The 25,855-nt window shown below is 39.8% G+C and overlaps 1 protein-coding gene across 1 annotated transcript in view; it reads right to left on the reverse strand.

The window, feature by feature from the left end:
* TENM3 (teneurin transmembrane protein 3) overlaps nucleotides 1-25,855 on the reverse strand; it is a 195,935-nt gene that overhangs the window by 128,421 nt on the left and 41,659 nt on the right. Inside the window, exon 2 of the mRNA XM_053459514.1 lies at nucleotides 10,720-10,929. Coding sequence (XP_053315489.1) covers nucleotides 10,720-10,921 — 202 coding nt within the window. The 5' untranslated portion in view covers nucleotides 10,922-10,929. The remainder of the gene's footprint in view (nucleotides 1-10,719; nucleotides 10,930-25,855) is intronic.

The raw sequence follows: 25,855 nt of genomic DNA on the forward strand, positions 1-25,855 counted from the left end.
CAATAAGGCACAACACATCTGGGTCCCATGATGAAAAGACTGATTTCCTCAAAGAGTTATAGCAGCGAGACTATTAATTAATGTGCAGGGAGGAGGTCCTTAATGTCTCAGCTAATTCCATCCGACAAACAGGTCATTAGTGTCAAAACTAAACACAACTGCTGAAAAGGTGTCTGGAAAAGTGTGACATAACCACTGCGCACGTTCACTACTCATACTGAGAAAACAAATACGCTGGCGATTCCTCAACATCTGGAGACACAGATCCAGGCTTAAGAGTGCTCTTCCAACTTCTCTGCTAAAATTAACACTTTTCTTTAGGCATTTTTAGGCAGTTTTTTGCGTCATGTGACACGAAAGCAGGCACTGATAGGCAAAAAAAAGAGGCACTTCTTACAGGTTTATCCGCGATTAAATGGCTGGCATGCTAAAGTTTATTAAAGAGATCAATTATTATCTCATTATCGCATCTTAAGCAGGTCCTGAAGAGCTTGCAGTCTGTATTGTGGTAAGAATAAGAGTGTTCCTATATCCCGTCATGTATATATGTCAGCTCTGGAGATGGTTGGGTGGTATGTTTTGTTGTAGAAAGTAGCGATAAAATAACTTCATTTTAATCGCATACACACCATATAAAAGCCAGGACTGCCTCCATACCAGTAATACACCGAATGGCATCCCCAGTGAGACCGTGCGGGAAATGAACAGCCCTAAAGCTACAGCCAAGATCTTGTACATGAGCATGGGCTGCAGGGTCACGGTTTAGTCATTCGGGGCTTTGATAAGTAGTTTGGGAACACCGTTGCCACTGTTGTATCTTGGACTGTTGCGTCCAAGAATTGCCATTATTGGACAGGACCTGGGAGACTCTCACCTGTAGAACTATAAATCCTCACCTAAATCTATGAAGTCTATGCTATTGGCCACCATCTGAGATCCCTCAGAGCTTCTACTTCCATCATCAGAGATGTCTTCTCTCTACAAATCTCTGCATTCTAGTTTGTCACAAAAATAAATAAAAATATACAAATAATGAATTTTGACAAAGGCACACTATTACCAATGAGTCGCCTTAGGCTTGGACGAGGGATGTTCACATGATAAAAATCCCTCAAATTACATTTTCTCACTTCATCTAAAGTGAATATTTGATTATCTGTTTCCCTTTCTTCTTTCGCATCCTTTCATCTCCTCTTTTAAAATTATTTTTTTCCTCTTTGAAATCAGTACCCAGCTGTTCTCCGCCAAGGATATGTTATGTGAAAGAGCAAAAGTTTACCATGTAATACCCACACAACGAGACTACCCAATCCTCACAGTCCTTCCTGGGGCAGGGATAGGCGACGTGTCCGTACAAGAACACCAGTGTCCGTGGCAAAGTTTGTGAAGCTCCATAGAACATCATTAAATTGTCCACCACAGACCCCAGTACATGTCCACCATGAGAGATGTCGTTGTCTACCCCTGCCCCGGAGTCCTTGATTTTGTGACTTTAATACATCTGATAGATGCATGCTTCTTTTCAATGTTCTGCAGAATCCCCCCATATGCATTTGCCACTTACCACCCACCAGCTAAATGGTAAACAGGAGATGTGTTGGGCTGAACGTACCTCCATACAAGCAATATACTCAGCTCCAGCACTGGCTCGGTAAATGCTGCATGTAGGGGGTCTATTCAGACCTGTGTGCATCCGTGGAAAGTGTTTTTATTGATTTCAATGAGAATGTTTTCCATGCATTGGTTGGCTGCTTCAACCCAATCAGTGGCAAGAATAGTCCGACTATGGAGGAGGAGGGCAACTGCAACAGCAGGGCTGCAGCTTCTGTCAGGTAAGTGGTTTCATGTCTTTATTTTGGATAAATGAATATTTAAAGTATTCATGGAGTAGATTAATAAGCATTCTTCTACAGTGGCACTGTCAGGGACATTAAACTATCCTTTTAAGCTACATGGAAATTACTTCCACTGTTACAATATAATTTCTTTTTAGAAAAAGATACATTGTTTTTACAGTTATTTGAGCTCTAAACTAAATTAGCTTTTTAAGGCATAGACTAAAAATGTTATAGGTATCATTATTGTTTTAATTCAAACATTACACATGAACATAAAGTCCACAATGTAACCATTATGGTTTAAACCTGTGAACCAGATGTATATTTTCTATCAAGCAATATAGAATAATACTATTTTTTTTTTTTAAATAATGTTTTTCTTGCATCTAGACACATACACAAAATGATGTATATATATATATATATATATATATATATATATATATATATATATATATATATATGTATGTATGTGTTAACATCATCATCCACATCCCATACATGGGGATCGGTCACCGTTGCCGAAAGCTGACCCTTTCATGTCCAAATGCTCGTGGCACCCCAGGGGTGGCTGCTAAACCTGCTTATCATGTGCTGCGTGGCATCTGGCTGCAGAATTTCCTAATAGTTTTCAGGTGGTAATTTTGCTAATGGTTACCAGCCGCTGGCAAGAGGTACTCGGTACAAGCGGCAGTCATACTTTTAAAGGCACAAGCCTGTTTTCTTCTATACCCAGAAGCTCCGCAAAAATATATTTCAAAATTCAGAAATACTATAGCTTGTTGTTCACAATGAAGACTCTGTGACAAGCCATGCCGCTTTTCATATTGTAGGTTAATATATTGGCTTCCGCTGTGGTTGGGAGCCAGGGCTCTGATGAATGCAGCCCCTCACCAAGAGCATAATGAGCAGTGATTTGTTTCACAATTACAAACCTAATTCACCTCCTGTTACACCGTGAAGGCATTTCAAAGAAGCAGCATCTTTGTGCTTTCACGTTTCAATCACCTTTGTCTACAAGTGCCTGCTGACAAGCCAGCAGTGTGTCAGAAATGGAATAACAACACGAACCCAAAAGTCTGAAAGCAATACAGCCCAATGATTCCCCGCACCCCATGTCGTGTATCTCATCCTGGCTGCAATTATGGGCCAGGTCCGGCGGCACAATCTTGATGGAAATGCTCAGAAGATTTACAAAAGCCCAGCTCCTTACAACGCATACTTGTACCTTTCTTAAAGCAACGGCGCGGCAGGTGCTGAACCGAACTCATTTCCGTCTCAAAGTTTACAATGTGTAATCAACTGCTTCCAGACACGCTGTTAAAATATCTCGTGTTTGTCCATCAGCACCATCAATAAACGTTCATAGATCAGCAGAATAATCAAGTGATAAAGAGAAACGAGAAATGTAATCGCTTATCAAATCATCCAAAATGTCTCATTCTTTACTTTGAAACTTGCATGCATGAATGAGCTAAAAGGAGAAAAGAAATGTGTAACATAAAGAATATTTTTAATAATTTACATTATTTAGGTAAATATGGGTTTTAGAAAGCCAACAGGGTCGTATGCTATAGGTAGGTATAAGTAGACATCACATTCATCCTGGGATAGCCTAAATTGCATTGATCCAGATTTATATATATAAAAAAAAATGCATTGATCCGGTTATATAAAAAAACATTCTTTAACCATTTTCAGCTTGAACTGCTAATCATGGCAAAAATATTTTTATAATTCTGATATATTCCCCAAAACCTCCTTAAAACCTATTGGCCAATTATATACTGTGGGTTTAAAAAAAGTTTATTATTAAATATGAAATATATTTTAATTTAATATATTAAAAAAGAGAAAAACCATAAACTCTTAAAAATATAAGTTATGGTGCAGCAGGGGGTAGTATGGTCTCTCCCCTTTGCACTTATCAGACCTTCCTCTTCTCCATTACTGATGTGTTTATGTTAAAGCAGACAAGAAAAAGAGTTAATTACAAGGAAAAATATCTGGTATTTAATAGCTTTTTTTAAAAAAACAAAAAAAACGGAATTCATATAGCGGTTTGTCCTCTGGCAAGGAAAAATGTCTGGTATTTCAAATGCCAAAATAAAGAGGAAATGTTAGCTATATACCTATCCAGACATGATTTATTGGGCTTTCTGGAAAAATGAATGCACATGTCACAGATGATTCCGTAGAATTTTCGAGAAAAGGGGAAAAAAGATTTAAAAGAAAAAAAAAGCCTACCTTGTATGTACTTTTAATGAAAAAGGAATGGAAAGGCACCTAGTGGCTAATAACAACTAGAGTCTGTTAAAAGCTCATGCTGTGTTAGGATATTAAACTTGTACTGAAACTACATGAAGTCTTGATTGTTGAGTTTCTCGTGCCAAGATCTCCAAATCGCAGATTCAAGCAACATGTGGTTCCAACATCACTGGGTTTTCCTGCTAGGAGATGCCAGCGTGCCACTGAGGCCTGCTCTTTATTGTTTCTTGTAGAGTTCATGGCATTGGCCTGTGATTAAATCAACATTTCTGTCTGCTCGGTTTCCCCCGTTATGATTTTTATATTTAATAGGATTTTGACAAGCGATTATTCAGCCCCAGAATGTAGCATTTTCAGAAGGGCCTTGTTACAAACACGCATTAAATGTAAAAATCAGGGCCGCTGGCCAACGTCCCCAGCGTGAAAAAAAAATGGCTACCAGGCTGCTAGCCAATAGGGAAAGTGGGGTCTTCGGGGGAAAAAAGAAAAAAGTTAAAACAAAATGGACAGCAACTTTTAAGATGGGATATTGGTGCCAAAAAAGCAAAGTAGATGCTCCGAGAAAGGGGCTGCCCGCTCTAAGGATGATAGGATCCAACACTCATGATCAGCAGGAGGATCTCAGAAGCTGTAGATCTATTGATGGCATATCATGATACCTCCCACCATTTGCAATGGCCAAAAAGGGGCAGAATATATTGCTGTAGTGCTGCCACAAGCAACCTTTTATTCCTTCAGCACACTATTTCATGTGAAAGTTAAAAGAACCTGTCTACTTTCAGCTCTTTAAGTAACATTAAGTTAAAAACAATAAATACAAATACAATAAGTATATAAACCAACAAATGTCAAGTCTTCCTTGAATGGTGAAGAAGTATCTAAATGAGCAGCCTGTCAGGCCATCTTCTTCAACGGCTTTAAAAATATAAGTATTTGATTCCATATAAACTCCAGTACCAGCCATAGAGAGAAGATCGAGTCAAAAGTACCGGAGTCTACTTTTCAGATCCTTATGGCTCTCTTCTTGGACATTACAATAGAATAGTCTTAATAAACCTTAGTGCATCGGGCCCTAAGACTACAACATCTGAAATGTCTATCTGGGGGAGCAAGGGTTAACCAAGAGTTGTGCTCGCCAACTTCTCACGCCACTAGACCGAGCTTTGAAAACACCGCTACGGAATCAATACAGACTAGTTTAGTGTCCTCTGTATTATTGCAACCAATAACACAATTACTGTAGTTTAGTGTACTTTAGCTATGCTGCAGTGGAGGTTTTTTTTTTTATACATCCATTCAAATGATCACAATAATTCTGCCAATTATATTGCCGCATTCCACTCCATATAGTCGAGTATGTAATGCAATAAGCCTATGCCTGAGCGGTCTGTTTGCCCCACAGCAAGTTATAAGGAAAAAGGCTTTCTTTAAAGGGCTTGCCTCTTTGAAATGCACGAACTGGAGAGAAGCCAAGGGGAGCTGGTGCTTAAGCAACCAAGACTGAGCAGTGACTGTGTGCATTTCAATCTCAGCCAACCGCAGTAAATGTTATTGGAGTTTTTGTGCTGTAAAATTGCTCCTTTCATGCCCACTGCATCTGACAATAGGAATCGCGGCTCTAGCGAGGGCAAGAGAGAGAGAGAGAGAGAGTCTGATGCATCTTCTAGTTAGCTTGCTGCGTCCATTCCAAATGAGGATTGCGACTGCAGCCTGTCCTTAATGATTCAGTGACAGCGATGCATCTTAACATACGAAAACATAAAGAATAAAAAATGGTGCGTGTATTTTTGGGCAGCCTTCTGTTTATTACAAACGGCAATCAGCCCCTGCTGGGTCCTGCGGAGCACCGGGGAAGCATTCTAAAGCGATGGTGACTTAAATAAAGCAAATCCCCACGTGGAAAGGGGATATATATACCATTAATGAACGGCTAAACACTATATACACGTAGAAGGCGCGCAGCGATCGCGGAATGTAATGCGATGCACATTATCAATAATTTATCCGTTTCTGCCCTGCTGTAGGTTAGATGCTTTGAAGCATATTCATTTGGTATGCTAGTTTAAAGCCAGCTGTTATACATACATTATGTGTGTGAAAATGGGAATCTTACATCAAATAAGCCACGCTGTGTGCTTGCTTGGAGATAATCAGGATGAAATTTCAAGACGGCAAGGGGTATTTCGCTCACTGTCAGATTTTATCTAGATATCTAGATATCCCTACAGATAGATAGATTTGTTTGCTTCCAAGTCTCTGCGTGAATATATAGAAACATAAACATGGTTTTCAGGAGCTCTATCCGCGCTAGGGCTTTGTGTTTAACTTCTCAAGTACCAGGTGAATACAGAAGAACGCGTTAGTTATTAAGATCCTACACTAATCCTCGACGCAAAGCGACCCCCTACAGGACAATAACGTCCTCCTCACCGAAGGAACAACAGTCAATGAACTCCCTGCTTGGTTATTTGTCTGCATTTGAAGGGACCCAACACTGTCTGCGGAATACCCCCAAATGTATTTGCCCCTTTCCTCACCCTACAGCTATTCATCATGCAGAAGATGTGTTCGGCCGAGCTTAACGTCAAAATTCAGCTCTTTGAGCATAAAACTTCCTCGAATTCTCACTATAAATGTAGGGATAATGGCATAGATCCCAATAAAATGTTTTAGTTTTAGGACCATTTTGCGTCAAAAGCCACTAAAACTCTAGTGGCCGGTAGGGACACCGTAACTAATGGCCAAAAGGGCATTTGTAAAACATCTGTATGACTAATGCCGGTTACGTAGTATGATGCTCAAGTATTTATCCCTGGATGCAGAATCCCTTCGATGCAGTTAACATTTCACGTTTGTCTGCTGCCTGCCTCCAGCCAGCGTGGTGGACACGGCTTCCAAAGAGAATAGAGAGGAGCTAAAACATGTATGGAAATGTCTCTGTCATGGCTTTGTGTAATGCTGACACTCCTACGGACGTTGTCCAGGTCGTGTAATGGATTCACTTTGCTGCCTCTGTATCCTGACCCTCTGCTGGCATCTTACAAGCAGAATTCTAAAACAGAGGTGCTCTCTGACAACTCAATATCTGTTCCATGCTCAAAGGATTGTCTACACACACAACCAAGGCCTTTTATTATTAACTATATAATGGGGAAATGGGTAGGAATGTAATAATTCCACGAAGATAAAAAAGAACACAATTTTACAGAGCAAAGCGAGCCAATTTCACGGAGCTCAGAAAGCCATGTTTGCATTTGTGATAACTCACTTTGTTTCGGTCTCTTTTTACTGCTCAGAATTCCAGCATCTGGCTTAATGTTGTGTTTGCTAACAACCCTTGCAGTTATATCTAGGAAGGTACTATGGAAAGAATAAAGTATTATCCATAGATCATGGTCTTGTAAACACAATCCACATTAAAAGTGCAGAAGAAATATAATTCCAAGTCTTGTAGAATGCCCAAACAAGTCAAGGACCTGGCTTCATTCCTATTTTTTGCTGGGAACGCTTAATTGACACGTGACACAAGGCATCAAAGTAAACTTGCTTAACATGCTAGAGATGTTTTGCAAGCGTGCTTTGTGATGCGTATACAATGCCTCCCGAACACTGCATCCTTTTGCCCGTTGAGTGTGAAGGTATTTAAATTATGGATTAACGACAAGGTAAAAAAACATTAAAATTAGCATTGACTTATGCTGATTAAACACCCTATATGTGTCAAGAATAAGACGGGCTCTTTAGTGCTCAATATCCTATATCCTAAAGGAAATATATATATATATCTCATAATACTGATTGGTTTCTGGGAGACTCCTATGGAAATACGCATTAGATGAACGGCTGGCTAGCACTAACATGTAATCTAACATACTGTACATGTAACATAGTTCATGTAGGCCATCAGAGGGGTATTACTGAGGTGAAGAATGTTCCGACAAACCCCGTTTTATGGTGTGAAACCACGTTCCGCCATGGGCTTCAACGCTCCGCCTGACTTAAGGCATTGGTCAGCAATTTCAATCGCGTGCGATCCAGAATGAGTAGGGAGTGTAAGAGTCCGCGATCACTATGGCTCTGAGAGTTCTGGAAAGAGTGACAAGTTCAACTGCTGCCAAACGTCTGCGTTAAATACATTTATACTTTAGCAGTTTAAAAACGTCATTGTTTTACGCTTGGGGAGGGCTGGATGTATGTATGCTGTATGTATGTATGTATATGTGTATGCTCGGCAATGTGTATGTATGTATATGTTGTATACTCGCCAACCTAGACCTCCATACAGTGCACGAAAAGGAATCTCAACAACTTAACCCTTTACATACGTCTTCTTCAGCACAGTTTGTTTTACGTTATCTAAATGTTGGCAAAGAGATAAGTGAGATTAAATATCAAAATATATTTTTATCCTGAGGTTTAGAAACACATACGCACCAACATAACCTTTCATTTATGTCTGTTATATATATATTTGCTGTAGCTTGAACTAAGAAAGAAGGCACATTAAAGTCCTTGTCATTACCATAGAAACCATATAATTAAAAGTTTATCCGCCTAACGGGTCAAGTGCAGCTTCCTTTACTCCCTTATACCTGCTACTCATCAGAAGGTCTCAATCTCTAGATTGTAAACTCTTTTGAGCAGAGCCCTCCTCTCCTAATTGTTACGTTATATACTAATTGTCAGGTTCTTGTCACGATCCTTTGTACAGCGCTGCAGAATATGATGGCGCTATATGAAACAATAAATAATAAATCATTTCACCTAACAGTATCTATTCAACTGCAGTAAAGAACGGCCAACAGAATCCTTAGAATGATGAATAACAAACTCGCTAATACTTTTATAAACTCCCACATATGTTGCGAGAGTCCGTCCTTTTCCAATATGTCTAAACTTGTAGTAACAGCAATAAATATTGTTTTGCCTGCACACTGTAAAGTACTGCACGACTTTGGCACAAATAAAGTGAAAGAAAGATAACTTCCATTCATCAAAAACCTGATACGTATTCTGTGAAGTTCTTGGCCAGATAAACAAATTCAGAAAACTGTGTTGAACATCTCAAAGAACTAGAAAAGTCCAGACAGTTCAGAAATACTCATTCTTATCTTCGATTCAGATTACTCATTCTTATCTTCGAATCAGATTATCGTCCACCTGTCTCTTTTTATTTAAAAAAGGACCATCAAAGGCTTAGCTTGTTTTGGACTCAGCTTTTCAACCATTTAAGGTCTATCAGTATCGGGTCCAACAAGAGCAAGATATGGCTTGTATCTTCAAAAGAAGACCAATTCATCAAACCGGAATAGCTTTAATGATAAAGAAAAAATACAGGGAAAGCGTGCCAGCAACAACAAAATATAGAATTATTAAATCAAACTTTCATTCAACTATTTTGTAAGATTGCACACATGAAGGTGGTTTTATCCGAGATATAAATCCTTAATGATTTATCTAAGGAGGTCTGACAGAGGTGCAATGCTTAAAAAGGAAGCCAGAGAGATGGATAATCTAGAAAGAATGCACTGGTCATTAGTTATCATTTTGCAAAAAGAGAAGCAAAAGAACTGAATGATGGGAAATCGTGTATAAGAAAATGTACATGGGCTCCAGGAAATTAAAACCTGTTTGCAGATTTATTTGACCCAATGGAATTGGTGTAATATATATATATATATATATATATATATATAAAATATATATATATATATATATATATATATATATATATATATATATATATCTGACTTGATGGCAAACTCGAACATAGGTCTGATATGGATCTATTAGCTGGAAATACATAAATATTGGGTTAAAGGGATAGTTTAGTGTCCCTGACACCCCATAAAATGCCAGTACTTTAATATAAATTCTTTGAAAAATGAAAACAAAATAAAAATACAGCATTTACCCAAGCTAGACGTTGCAGACGTCCTGCAGCAGCTGCCTTCCCCCTTCATGGTCTGACATTTCTTGCCACTGATTGGTTGCTTGAAGCAACCAATCAGTGGAAAGTCAAAAAAAATATCAACTGAACGCATCTTTCTGCATAGTAACTAGATGGGGTGGTGGAAGGGGGCAAATACATATGGGGGGATTCTGCAAAACGGACAACATGAACATTTAAAGGGACTATGCAGCTATCATACATATTAAAGTTCACGTGATGGCTGGAGTGCCCCTATAACATCATACAGCAAAAGAAAATATACACAACAAATTAAAAACTTACAATGATAAATAAAATCAGCAGCGGAATATGTGGCAATAATGGAGCTTGTGGTTATGGAAATATGGACAGGTCAGTTGCATTGATTTGTCCATCATTATAATGGCAGATGTTCCAGTAGATTCTAATTACTAAAAAAACATGTCTATTATAATAATAATGACTCAAGCAACAAACACCTTAATTAGTAAACGTGGAAAATAACAACAGCAAAGGAAATTAGGAGAACGGTATGTAATGGTATTTGATTTTTTCAGTGTTGTTCTTTTACTGCTACGTCTAAAATCAGATAAACATTTGCTGATTAAACATTCTGGCAAAGGAAGTGGAGAACATCAAAGTATAGAATAAATGACTACGGACAAAGTGTCCTATTCTTACCATGACATGGGACACACTCTGACAGAGAAGCTGGAGGCACCAAACATGTGCTGGCATTAAACTCGTCATCAGTGTCAGAGTCCTGAATGGGTCTGTTGGCACTAGAACTTAGTAACCACCTCTGGTTGTCATGGAGATGGGGTGATGGAGAAGGGGATTGTGTACGCGCAATAACTGAAGGGCTAGAAGATGAGGATGGCATGGGAGAACCTGGGAATAAAAATAAACACATTGTAAAAAAAAAATATAGGTCAGGAACATGCTTGGACAGAAAAAAAATACATTAAAAAGAATAGCATTGGGTATCAATGTAAAAGGATGATATGAAATAAATCATTAAATAAACAATATGGAATAAACACAATAACTAGCATGGAAAGTCCCAGCAGCCGACATAAGATGTGCACGAGGTTCCACTAAGTTTTTGAGTAACGCACAGAAACAGAGTACTTTCCCAATTCTGCACTTGCTAATAAATACAAATCAGAATGAAGTGTTAAGTGCCTGCAGTACCGGATCGTGCCTGTAGGTGGAGCACCCTGTCTAAGAACATACATGCCATTTACTGCTGGAGGGTCAAGCGAAACGGGCACTTTGTCTCACTGTGTCATTTCTAGAGCACTCAGGATGAGTGAATGCTAAACTCAGCAACTAATAATAACAATAACACAACCACGCACGCTTGCGGTGAATGCGGAGAAACAGGCACAGTCATATCACGGAGAATACAATTTAATACGATGGACGCGTACACAGAAATTAAGGGGCAGCAATTCGTGGCAACAGTATTATCACAACTATAGTTTAAGTTTATTTATATTACCTTGACAGCAGCATGAATAATGCTTTATGTTTCCATAGATCAGAAGATCACAGAACCCATTAAACATGTTATAAACTGTATATTATTGGTATATATTGTTATATCTGTGATGGGCACATAAAACGTTTCTTCCTGCGCTGGTACTCTAATTGTTAAACTCGGTGTCGTTTTTTTATAGATGTACTACATGCAGAAAAAAGTCAAGCTACAGAATCTCTTCCGACAGACCAATGATCTAAATATAAAAAGGAAATAAAGTCAGCTCCGGGGAAAGATCTGTACATTGCTTCCAGGCCCAAAGGATATATGACACAAGCCACAAAATATTACAGTTTCTGCCGCATTAAACGGGACTTTTTCTTAAAGCGACCAGAAAAACCATCAATATTACTGCTCACGGCACACCGTCAATGGGATTCACTGGTGAATATGCCTATAAATGCGCTGTGATGTATCACAAGTTTACATTGGATTAAATGCTTTTTGGAAATATTATACTAGGTGAGAACTCATCTCTGGCTTCCTATAGGATTAAATAGTCATCCTTTTTAGTGTCTCTGAATGTATTAACAGACAGTCCAGATTTCTCCAGCTTAACAGCGATGCTTACAAGATGTATCACAAGATACGGTATCAAACGGCACCATCCCGAGGGATTTAGCGGTAATTCTCACTTCCTGTATCATACTATGTGTAGTATATCTCTCGCCTTCTTAAATAAATGGCTGTATTTTATATTCACTTGGTAGTTTCTAGCTGTTATCGTGACGTGGTATTACAGGGGGGGGGGGGCTGGAAGTCCTTTCTGCACAGTATTGCTTCTTTTTCTGTATTTTGCACAAAACGCCCACCCAAAAACCATAGAGATGAACTTTCAGTTTCCGTCAGGTTCTTTAGCCCCCCTGCCAATGGGGCAAGAAGGTGTGAGCTCTCCACCACGAAAGGAATTAGAATGGGGAAAGTATGTTTTTCACCTTAAACTACAGTAGCAAAAGCTGTAAGAGAAAACAATCCTCAAATAATAAGAACATTTTTACAACAATCTCCCATTCGATTTATGGCATATTTTTACAAAGTTACAATACAAAGTCTGATTAAAAGGTACTTGGCATGAAATATTACCAGGTGTAATTCAGGAAAGAATGAAAGGCTCAGATATTACTGTACGATCATAGTGGCAGCTCCCAATAATGATCATTCCTGCTTTCAGCTCAAGGAGAAATGTCATGTTTTATCTTTGACGGCAGGCCTTTTTCATCCAACACGCCCAGACTAAATTCAGCAACACTTTTGTTCGTGCTTTTAATTATAAATCCATTTTATACTATAGACCCCCTGTTTGGTACTCAACCTGTAAAACTTGGCACTGGCATTTATCTCGCTGTTGGATATTGCAGCCTTGTGCAGTCAACCTGTGGTGACAGTTATCTCTTAATTAAAACTCTACATGCAAATAGCGCTATTGAAAAGTGCTCTTGCACAGACTCCACAAAGCATAACAATTTATAAAGGAGCTATTCTTTTTCCTCCTATGGCTAAAATGCTGAAAGAACCCATTGTGGCCTACGTAAAGAATTCCGTAAGGTATCAGCTGGCCAATTTTTTATTAATACAAATAAAACAATGGGATGCTGGCAATTCCTTCCAAAGGGGATGTAACTAACATTAAATTAATAGCGAAATGTGCTTCCATGCTGGAGATGTGCCTTCGGTTTCCATCAATCTAATTAGGTATGAAGATATATGCCGATGCATTGTACAACAGTTTAAGTCCATGCGCATGTTCTCTGTCCTGGTCCTACAGAGTAGACTTGCATTGAGTGGGGAGCCCTGTGTTGGGTTTACGGAGGTAGTGATATATTTTGTATTGCTCGAAGCAGCCAATCAGTGGCAGGAAACAGAACCTATTGAAATTCAGTGAAACTGTCTGCTGGTAAGTATATTAAGTCAGGGACATGCCTGGGATATACAAGGGAACTCCGGTATTGCCGTCTGACATCAGCTGGAATGTCCACTGACATCGGCAGGAATGCTCACTAATGTCAGCGGGCAGTCATGGCTGCGACCCACAAGGATGGGCTCCAGGTAGCCCGAACACATCTCCTGTACAGAAAATAGCCGGGAGAAGGGGCAAATGCAAATGGGGGAACTCTGTAGAACCCCACATGCATTTACAAAAGGACACTACAAACATTTAAAGGGACCATGCAGCTGTCATATACATTAAAGTGCATATGATGGCTACAGTGTACCTTTAATATTGATCTGTCCACTAGGTCTACAGGTAAGAAATGCATTTCATTTATTTATAGTGCTAGCCAAATATGTGAGATCTACAAAGTAACCTTCTTCCAATTTTGCTCCCATCCATATGGAAATAGGTCTTAATGATCACATTGTACATTATGTATTCTGGGATCACAAACAGTGCATGTCCAGAAAACATAGCTGCATGCTGACTGCATATACATAAGAGCAGCAAACCAAAACTATCATCCAACCTACACATCGACCATTTAAAAAACTAAACCATTTTTTTCTAGAACAACATGTGAGTAAAATATCACCGTTTAAAAAAAAAATAAATAAAAAATAACACCAATCTCTTTCAGCCAGCTCCTAGAAACATAAATCCTGACTAAGTAAAGACTTAAATCTTAATCAGTCCTTGGTCTTAGATTTAGGAAAACCATGCGCCTACCCCATGCAAGTTATTCCTTTACTGTATTATAACACAACTTCTAGTCAACCTTATTAAACTTATAATATTCAGGGTTATGCATATAAAACATTTGAAACAGCTTTATATGTGACCAATTTATAGCTGTTTATGTAACTGAGCGAGAACGGAGAGACGCAATTAGAAGAATAATATATATATTTTACAGTATTTCATTTCTTAACATATTTTCTGCTGTTTATATACTCGTTGTTGTGAACACTGTAATAAGCCCAACTTAAAATAGGAAAAAGACAAAACAGCAATAAACACCAAAAATAACCACATTTTCTAAGCGCAATGGATAGGTTTACCGGCACATCTTTAGTGTTTCTTATACCGTTCATTTTAAAGTGAATATTAATAAGCATTTCTAGAGACGTATTGTTGTAAGTAATCAGTTATTAATTGCCATGCATAATTCATAGTTTAAAGTACCCATTTATTATTAATGTGTTTCTCCTCATATTTATTATATAAATAATTAATACCCATGCATTCTATTGTTTTGTTTTGATCACTGATAAATTTCATTACTCACCCATAAGGCAATGGCAAGACATTATCTAGACGGCTTGTAAGAGTGGCAAAGTATGTGCACATATGTAAGACATACAGTAGATACATTATATAAGATACCCATACATAAACCGGTATATTTTTAAATATATATTCATATATATATTTATCTTAGAAATACATATAAATATACATGTATATATAACTTCATGTGCCTACACGAAGATATAAATGCCCACTGTGCCTATTTTCCACATCATGTCTAATTAAAATTATATCTCACAATGGTATTTGAATTTTTATGGGGGAAGAATTTTTGGAGTGCACACCATTGTCATCTTCCGAACAGGAAGTGGCCATAAGGCACAACCAAGCTGATCGTCCTGTTGGTGTGAAGAACAAAAAATGATACATGCGTTAATTTCTGTCAGAAAAGGGCACATATACTTGTGGATAATATAAACTGCCTTTTCCCATGTAGGACATGCCTGTTTGTCAAGCAGAAGCATTTAATCATGTTACGTGAAGCTTCAAATAAATTCTGAGCCTGCTAAAATATGGGATTCTGTACATACTAATGCAAACTATCTGTTAAACAGAAACGTAATTAGGAAAAGGAACAAAGACAGCACCGGGAACGTGCGCGGGTACTTAAAACCAGATAAATAGCTCCATAAAAACATTTGTGCATTGACCTGTGTCTAAAGGAGCCATGGCATCATCCATCAATTACTTGGTGCCAAGGAAACAGTTGATCACAAAATGCCTCTAAAAAGTAGCAGCCAGCCCTTAAACATTATGTTCTTCATGAATTTTCATGGAAGCACTTTTCTTGTTACCCTCTTGGCTTTCAGTGCTATTGGAAGCTAGTTGTTCTCTCCGACCTTGAGGTTACTGCCGGAGGAGGCAGTGCAGAGGTTAATGCAGCGGCTCGTTCTTGGCTTGTTTTATTTTTGTGCTGGTGGTCATATAAAAGCACTCAGACCCGCTGAAAACTTGCCCACTGTGCTGACAGGACTGCTAGCTCCGATAAAAAGGCTTTGCCGCTGTCAGTGGCCCCGACATACAAATCTGGCATTATTATCATGTAAGCTCTCAACTATAATCCCATTTCCGCCATGCAGTCAATAAAACGACATCCAACTGCAGAACACGGTGGCCAATTCGTAGGTGTGATCTGGATCAATGCTGTTGTAGTGCAGGTGAGGGATAGAATAACGTGCCATCAGCGGCATTGGAGTTTTTTGTTCTTAGAAATCACTAAAAGATGGAAAAGACAGGGCTATGTAACACACACTCACTGCTTGTGTCAGTCAGTAGACTTTACCATGTCTTATGAAGAGACAATAAGCTCAATAAGCCTCTCTTAGACTGCTTTAGCTACCTTTAAAGACATTGTTTTAATGATGCACTATGCAGGGCTGGCAGGAACACCGGCATTGGCACCAATGGCGTATCACGGCCTAGGCTCACTATGAACAGGCCTAGGGTGGCAGATCCAAGGGCGGCAGTCCCCCTAAAAAAAAAAACAGGGGCAAATCGCCCTCTCGGCATATTAAGCCACCCAGTGTACAATGGGCTGGTTCCCTATCTGCCTATCTACGCTATGAAGGCTGTGTGGGCTTAGCACAGCCTCCATAGGTTCAGTAAAAGGCACTGTGTACCTTTAAGGCACGGCACAACGGGATATGATGTCATTTGTCATCGCTCTGTTTCTTAAAGTTGCACAACGCCTTTTAGTGTAGTGGAGAACTGACCACAGAGGTTGTGGCAACTGGGGCGCTGCTCAAGGTCACTGGTTTGCCCTTCATAATGGTTCAGTTGATGAGTTCAATTGTTTCTGCTCACCTACAATAAACTTCTGTTTTACTAATGAGGATGATAAACAGACAAGGTGCATAGAAGAATACTAGATTAATTTATATATATATATATATATATATATATATACATATATACTATATACATATATATACATACAACTGCAACTCCCAACACCTTTACCCAGCCAGCTAATTAACAAGCTACAGGCAACCAATTCTCACTTTTCCTTTGTGTGATCCTTACCAGACAGCGTTTTCACAGTCACAGAAAGGAAAGAAAGGATTATTTGCAAATAAATGGCTCTATTTGGCATTCCCCGCCTGCGCTGCAGCTTCCCCCCCCTTAAAAAAGTGCAGTTCTAACAGCGAAGACATTTAAACAACTCCAGTTGGTATAAGAGCTCTATGCCCACACTGCGTAATCCATGCATTTATTTTTTTCACTCCTGTGTAAAGTAATTGTAGAAACCACTAAATAACAGAAACTCGTTTAAAACATCAGCGTGGAGCACACCACAGACTGCGCGCCCGCTCCTCCAAAGTAGTTATCTTAATCTGTCCGAGACGTGGAAAGAGCCCTTAATTTGTTGTTTACCCGTTCTTGCAAGTAACTCCGCTTACGGTAACAGTGCAGGGTTTTCCTGCAACTCGCAAGCCGTGGCATTAACGGAATTAACGACGCTAAATAAATCATCGATTCGCGCCGCGCAGCGAGGAGACTCTCCCGGGAGCGAGAGGAAATTTGCCGGACACGCGTCTCATTAAAGCCAGTGGGCAATTTGTTTCATGGCTGGAGAAACACTTATCAGCTGTCCAGGCCCATGCGGCGAAAGCGTTTCTCCCCGTAAAAGAAATGCAGGATCGGCAGTAGGAGAGCGAGAGTCTTAATTGAAAGTTCTCGGAGTGATCGGTGTAGTTGGATTGCCACGCGCCGATGACAGAATCACAAGAACCGGCTACGGACGTGATTTCCGATTTTGTCTTTTGTGTTTTTTTTTTTTTTTTTATTCATTTAAAAGATGGATCAATACCGAGGTTGTTTCTGGCATAATGCTTAACTTGGGTATACTTGGCTGTGAAGCAAGTGGGCTGTGAATGTGAACACAGAGGCATTATATTAATCTGTTGCACCAAAATGTCCACATCTAGGACAAACGTTATCAATCTAACCCAAATTAAATATTTGTTGTTGTGTGAAAGCTTTAACCAATTTGCTGCAAGATATCTCTACAGCAAACACAAGAAACATATTAATCAAGTAGCGCGAAGGCTCTTCTTCAAGCCAAATAGGATAGAATGATGAAAAAAAGCTGTATATTATGTGACCTGTTAACTAAAAATACGTTCCGGGGAGGGGGTTTATTCCGCTGAGATTTCTGGATGTGAGCCATTGAGGGTCAAAACAAAAATAATCTAAGCCCTTCTTTATTGACCTTTACTTCATATTATGTGTGGGCACATTCGCTGGGATTCTGCTAGCCAATTATTGTATTGATTTGTTGTGTATCGTATAACCTCGATCATCCGGGTTCTTCTTTGGCGTCCGCAAAGAATTCCACATATATATTATGGCGAGGGGGTTGGGATGAGGTTTAAAAAGGTGTAATGCCAGTGATTTCATACTTTACTATAAGGGTTACAGTTTGTATTTGTTTAGGTCATACAGTGTCTATAATGGAATTAAAGCAATGGCCTACAGGAAGATCTCCAGTTCCCGGGACCCCCAATGTCTACAGAATGCAGCCTTCGCTATTAAACAATATGTAGATTATAGACCTTTTTTTATTGAAAATAGATGCAAAAGTTTAGATTTAAGGCGTTAATAAATCTCTGATACACACATGCAGCAGCCTGCAGGCAGTTCTAAGGCTTTGACACTTGGAAGAGCCGGAGTAACGGAGCTGAAACAACGGCCACTTAAAACATCCATTCTCTCTGCTGCCGTTTTTTACGCCTGCTGAGCATCCCCATGCCAGAGCCAGTCACCCGGTATTAAATGTGCAAGGGCAGCACCGCCACGTACAGAACATCACCACCAAGACACGGGATCTTCTGTGCACCTCTACCCTGCCTGGCAACCAAGGGTTAACCTTAGCGTGCCACTTCATCAAATATTCTGCGGTTTGGGAGCTGGTAACAGGCAGTCACATCCCTCTAGACACCAGAACACTTCTTTAAACACTCTCCGTATCCGTTTACAGAAGGCTTACGCGCTGATGCAAATATACTGTAACGACGGAGAGGGAGCGGCAGAATGTCACACTTCCAGAGCCAGCAGAGAGAGCCGCACATCGGTCACCAAAGGGTTAAGATGCTGCGATGCTATAGATTTTTCCTATAGCTATTCTTGAAATTCTACCCTTCAAGATCAGGAGGTCTCTCTCTCTCTGCCAAACCAGGTTCTGATCTAATCTATTAGACGTTATTATAAAGAAGATTCCCAATTTGCCAATGCAAAGCGCTCAGTCTTTCGGTGCAGACTCATATTAAAACCCGAAAATCCCCTGCAAATATTTACAGCTGCTGAAATAACCCAGTAAGGGCAACAGCGGTGCCTACAATAACACGGCGTGCGTTCTAAATCTAGAACACATTCAGACCTTAAGAGTCTTTTCATTGCAGGCCTTTTGATTGAAAGATCAGTGTGTGTATTGTACCAACAAACTAACACCGCCAACGGATCGGGGAGAAAAAAATATAGCTTATTACTCGTGTGCCTGAATGATCTTTTTACTTTAAAGTTGCCTTAAATGCCAACTGAAAGACTGCATTAGCATGGTGTGAAAAAAATAATCACAGCCTTTCACTTTGCATTTTGACAGCATTGAGATGGCCATTGATGAACAGAAAAATAACAGCGGTTATAGCAAAGAGAGACCTCGATTACTATATATTTACCAAGACTAAGAGGTGCAGTCACTAAACCAGTGGTTTCCAGGAGTTCTGAACATTTCATTTCACCGGCTTCCCTGATTATTATGAAATGTCAGCCCTGGTAAGACTGGTTGGGCTGGCCGCTTATAATCCATGGCTTCATTTGTTTCAGGAATCATTAAAGGGACAATAAAAGGTTTTTTTTCAAGTAACTTTTATGCAGTCAGTAAAAAAAGTATCTTCTTTCTGTCCCGGCGGGGCGAGGGTCATGAGGGTCTGACACCATGTTATGGACACTTATGGCACCCGTACTGCCGGTGACCTCCTCTCCCCACCTGGACAGAGAGAAGCGACTGCCTCATTCACTATGCATTATACAGGGATTCTCACATTAATTTAGTGAATATACTCCTATGGGTGACAGCTAAAATGCTGACCTGTCTCTAAGGACCTGAAGCTGGGATATCGAGCTTACTGGGTAAAAAAAAATTGAATGTTGACAATCACTGTTGATCTGCTAAATAATCCAAGATGAAATGGGACAACCACATCTGCTACTAAAGAAAATCAAATGGGATACTCACACCAACATTCCCAAGATCACTTGGGTCTAAACAAGGAATTATGGAGCCAGAATAGGATATGGAGCCTCGCCATGAACTCATAATACAGCGGCCTGACTCTCAGAAAGAATAAATGTCTCCAACGGCAGCTCCAAGCTCTACCAATGGGCAGCAGAACACATTTCCATGGCCATTCAAGTCTTAGCAAACTGTGCTTAGCAATCATCAAGACCAAGAGCTCTTAAAACCCTAACCTGTTAAGTACCCGCTCCAGACAGATGTTTAGCACCAGCAGTCTAATCCAGTTCTCCATAGGAGTTTTCATTCAGGGCTCTGGAGAATGTCTTGCTGTCTCTTAGACATCTTCCTGATGTGATGGTCTCAAGATGCATTGTTTTGGACCACTGACTAAACAAATACAGGCAGCGAGAAGCTTAAACACTAGACATGTCCTTAAACATGTCAATCGGAAGCTAGAATCCAGCATCATTCTGTATCTGGAAATCCAGCTCTTGCTGGGACACATCTCCCATGATTCCATGCGTGCCGTATGAGAATCGTGCTAGCAGTAAAGCCTATGGGCTACCCTCGTCTCCGGCATGAAGAACAGTCACACAGTCTGCTTTGAACATTTGGTTTCTAACCAAGCGATCATTTTTGTAGCCAAATTGAAAAAAAAAAAAAAAATATTGGGGTGATTTAAAGATTAAACAAATCCCGGTTACATTCTCCAGCACATAGGAGTTTAGCAGTAAGAAGTGTAAAACTCACAGCTTTTAGTAGAGAAAGTGTCAAATTAACATGCTATTTTATCACTTTGTGAATGATCAACGTGTTACTTTACCACTTCACTCATATTATGCTGAGGTTAATTTAAACACAGATGCAAGGGTCAACTGACACCCCGCGCATGCACACAGGTTTTAAAAATATCCCAGTGCTTTACATCGCTTTGAGGAACTGCATCGCTGCTTTCAATATAAGCCAAATACGTCAGGGGAAACGCGTCTTGAAATTACTAATTTGTTCGCTGTTAATGAACACTGTCCAGCACGATTTATGCTTAAATCAGCACTGCACGCTTGGATGACAACATTTATTATGCAGAATACATTTTACATGTAAATACAGCACTTTGGAGCATGTGAATAATCTTATAGGGAAAAAAACATTAATCCGCCCTGAAAAGGTTACTTTTTGTTATTATTATTTCACAAAAAACATTCAACCCCACCTACCCCGGCACAGGCGATACTCAGACATCATTCTGTTGTGTGCTATAATCCCCATCATGATCTGCCTGCATTGCCCGAACTATACAGCTTTGTGGATAATTGACTAAGCCACTAGCTATTATGGACTACAAATCCCTGTAGGTTTGGCTACTGACACCTTAAGCAAGTATCTTAGAGCAGCCATGCTGTTCTGACACCTAACCATTAAACCCCCTAACGCAGCACAATATATAGTGCCAACAATTTACACATCGCTTGTTATAGCACGTACGTTCAAGGGGTCTGACAAAAGTAGAACCGAAGGACCAAGACAAACAGATACATTGAGTATTACAATCTTTAACGTTACAGGGGTGCTGAGTAAGCCTCTACATGTAGACCCCCAGATATTACCTGACCCCCCCCCACACGTTCATTACCCCTTCATCTCTTAACAGGCTTTTTCATTCCCCTCAATGAATCTTAGTAAAGCCCATGGAGGAGCTCCTGGTGGCTTCTAGTAGACCTTGAGCCCTGGGCAGCTGAATCCCAACTGTTTAACTCCAGTATTCAAGGCAGCAGGCAGTGTTATCCCTTATTTCAAGGCAATACCTAACACATTTATTACCAATACATAATAGAAAAGGGCTAAATTTTGGTTTCATTTGAGACCGACCACTGCAAGATCATGGCCCAGAGGAACAGAGTTGCCAACCCCAGTATAAATAAAGCAAGATCTCAGTACGTAGGCTGTTCCTTAAAGTCCCCAGTTGTATTTGCTCTCATCCGTTTGACTCCGTCATTAATTTTGTACACCGAACACAATGCCCTACAACCCAACATTGTGGCAATAATTACCGAGGCCAATTAAAAGTTAGCACCTGCGGTTTTCTTGCAGATGTTTTGTCTCTATATATTTCCATGAACTGACTAGGCTATTAAAATATTTCATTAACAGCACGAAAAGCTGATAAGGTAAAAATATTGCTTTTGTACATACACATATTCACAAAGATCATATATATCCATATTCTACATCATTTAATATTTTTGTCTTTTATAAACCAGAGTCACGTCATTAGGAGAGCTTAAGATGGCAGAAAGAATGTTGCAACAAAGTGTTCGTGACATTCTTGCGTGTAAAAAAGACCACCCCCTGTATGGCCACATTCTCGCTAATCCTCTGGCGCGGGGGGCAGCTTTAATCATACTGTCCCACCTCTCTGCAATTTGTCCTGTCTGGGCCAGTTTTATTATGGCGGATAAAGGGACTCAATAGGGGGTGCCCTGGGAAAATAAGTCATTACCTTACAAAACGAAGAACTAAACCTGTGAATGGATTGGGTATTCTTAATGAATCCACAAAGAAAGCAAAAAAAGCCCCCCAAACAAGCAAGCTGTACATAGCCCTTAAATGTGCAACGACTATAACAAGCAAAAATCAATCAAATCTCTCCCTAGAACAATCCCGGTTTTCTTACAATAATTTACAGACCCACTAGAGCTGAAAAAGATGTCAAATACTAAACCAAGTAACTAATTAAAGTCTGATTTTCCACTACAGGAGCAATCATTCTTCTTACTTAACACCTTCGGCACTAAAGCAATGCCTTCTGTAGAGAAGGTTATACATCATTTGGTACCGAGACTTTTTCCTCCATACTATGTCCTGCACTGGAAATCCAAAGCTTATGAAAAATGAACCCCATCATAGGGCCGCAGAATATATAATGGATCGTGTTGCTCTTGTTGAAGGAATGAGGTTCCCAATCTAATGGGAGGCTATTAATGACCTAATTAAGGTCGTGTACAGATTCGCAGGTCATGCACTAGATCCTCACATCCTCCGTGTAACAATGTTGCAGAAGAGTGCAGCCTTCCATAACTACTGCATTCAAAGTCACAGTAGGAACAATGGAATGAAGAATGCTTACATTTCATGTCTTAGACAGCCAGATGTCTTGTCGCGTGTCTGAAGGCTGTCATGGAATATTCGTGATAAATTCTTCATAAAATGTGCAGTTTGATAGCGCTCCTTATCCCACCAGAGGACTCGGTCTTAGTTCCCCTGCTCTGGTATACCTCATCTGCCTTTGTGGAGGAAGACTGCCACTCTTCTCTTTTTTAATCCTCACCGTCATTGACATCAGTACTTGAGGAATACCTTCACAAGCCTCTGCTGTATCTCTCTCCACCGGAAGCCAGGCGTAAACCCAACGGCCCGCGGATTATGGATCATGCAATCTGCTATTGTGAAATAGCATATTAAATCATTTTTTCCCCTTGTTTTTATGGTACTGCCCATTTCCATGGCACCATTCTTGACCAACCATACAAAGAAAAACTACATTTACTGTAATTTTAACCCCTTAATGACAAAGCCCGTACATGTACGGGCTCAAAATGCATTGTTTTCAATGGGTTTAGGGACCGCCCATTCTCCTTAAGGGGTTAAATATACCCAGACTTTTTGGTCGTTTGGAAATTATTAAAGCAAAAAGAGGCTAATCCAGAATAATGTTAAGGAGTTATGTATTGGAGAAACTATGGAAATAACAAACTTATAATAATCTTAAATAACAAAAATAATAATAATAATATATGGGTACACATACCACACCAATTAAGGGGTTATATTGCTTTATGTTTGATGTATTTAGGTTTAACTAATTATGTGCTGCTACCAGGCTTGCCAACCGTTAATGCAAAGTATAAGTTCCATAAGATTCTCAATTGGCTAATACTGGGGGGGGGGAACTAATTTCGTTTAACTTCTATGTAGTACCTTCCATCCGAGAGCTTATTACGCTGAGGCTTCTCATTAAACAGCTAATTATCATGTATCCTTCTCAGTCTGTACCTGACAATGTAATGCAATAAAGCGCAGCTTTCGGATCAAATACGGGAACAACTCTCTTCCTGACAGTAAAACGTGAACTTTTGGTATTTGGGAATCTAAGCAGATGCAACCCTCGAGTTTAATGTAATTAGAAAGGAGATATTCAATTTACAGTATCCACAAGTAATGATGATTAAATTGTTCCAAAAAAACAGTCGGTAAGCAGAAGACACCACTGTTGTAATTACATCCCGTTCGCAAAATGAGCCTGGTGATGTGAACTTCGAGAGTTTTAAGTAAATGAAGGCCAAGTGATAAAACACAAAGTACAGTGTTTAGACGACTGCGTTGCTAAACGTAATGAAGGAAGAAGCAGATACCCAGAACTACTGAAAGATTTTATTACTTACCGCAATTATTAGCACAGCACGCTTCGTGCTCTAATAAATCCATTAAATACCAGGCTGGCAAAATGTCTTCTCTTTGTATCCATAACCCTCATCGTCTCGCAAGACGTTTATATCAATTTGGCATCTTAAAAAAATTCCGGCAAGAATTCCTCCACCTCCAGACTAACCTCAAGCACGTGGATGTTTTACGGTTTCCTTCGTCTAAAGCAAGAGATATCAGCTATGAATATTAAAGCGTATTCTTCCAACGTTAGCTGGGTCAGCACTCCACGAGGACCAAGGTGAAAAATATACAAATAACAATCGCAATCACGGCAGCTGCGATTATAAGTCTCCGGAAAAACGTATTCTGGCAATAATGGGACGATATTTAACACTGCTACTTGAAGCTTCGTGGCTGTCTCTCATCGCTCGCGTCTGAATAGGACGAGCACTTAGAGGCTATGAGTGCTTGCCCACACTAGCTTCATCCATTATATTAGACCATTGTTTCCCCCGACTGCAAAGGGATAGCTCGAACCTCTCTGGCCTGAAAGTCAAAAGGCTTGTCATAATACATTAATAACACTTCTGTGCTCAGGTTTCATTGAACAAAATCCAGCTCTGTGAAAATAAAGACTAAAAGTTTAACCTTCTTAGTGCTGGCGAGCCTGCCAAGGAACGGAAGCCTTTTATAGCACAGCAAACAAATTTCTGGCCTTCGGGGGGCTTGTTAACACGTACAACGCTGGATTATAAATTCCATCATCAACATTCTGCATCAGACAGAAATAGTATTATTACTGCATTTTATTAATGACTGTCAATAGGTCTCACAGAGCTGTATTATGTATCGATGATGTCATGCGTGGGCTTGCTGTGAAGCCGCTTCTCGCCCACATTATGTAGCAGCAGTCCAGACGACAGAGCCGAATTGTGACCTGTATCCCTAGCATCACGCGTGTGCAGACGGCCAACGGCGGAACAGGACAACTTGGTAAATTTTATATTAAAAAATAAAAATGATTAAAAAAAACAGTATCAGCACTTCTTAGTGGCTCGGCTGTAGAGGCCTGCTCTGTGAAGAAGAATAATATAATCTGTGAACGTCGGCTGATATAGCGGTGTACACTTATATGATATCCTCACATACATTATTGGAATGCAGAACGAAATGGAATTAATCATCGTTCACCTTAAATGACTTCAGTTGATCACACACTTTTTAACGGCCAACAAAAGAAAAGCCTAACATGACTCTTCGGTGTACATTACTAGGTTTCCTCCCATAAGTAAGGAAATCCTACGCTATGAAAACACTAGTTATAGAAGTGCTGGGGGGGTTCCAGATCACTCAGGGAGACGTAACCTGT

The sequence above is a fragment of the Spea bombifrons genome, chromosome 1 (genome assembly GCF_027358695.1).
Source record: "Spea bombifrons isolate aSpeBom1 chromosome 1, aSpeBom1.2.pri, whole genome shotgun sequence".
NCBI classification, from domain to species: domain Eukaryota; kingdom Metazoa; phylum Chordata; class Amphibia; order Anura; family Pelobatidae; genus Spea; species Spea bombifrons.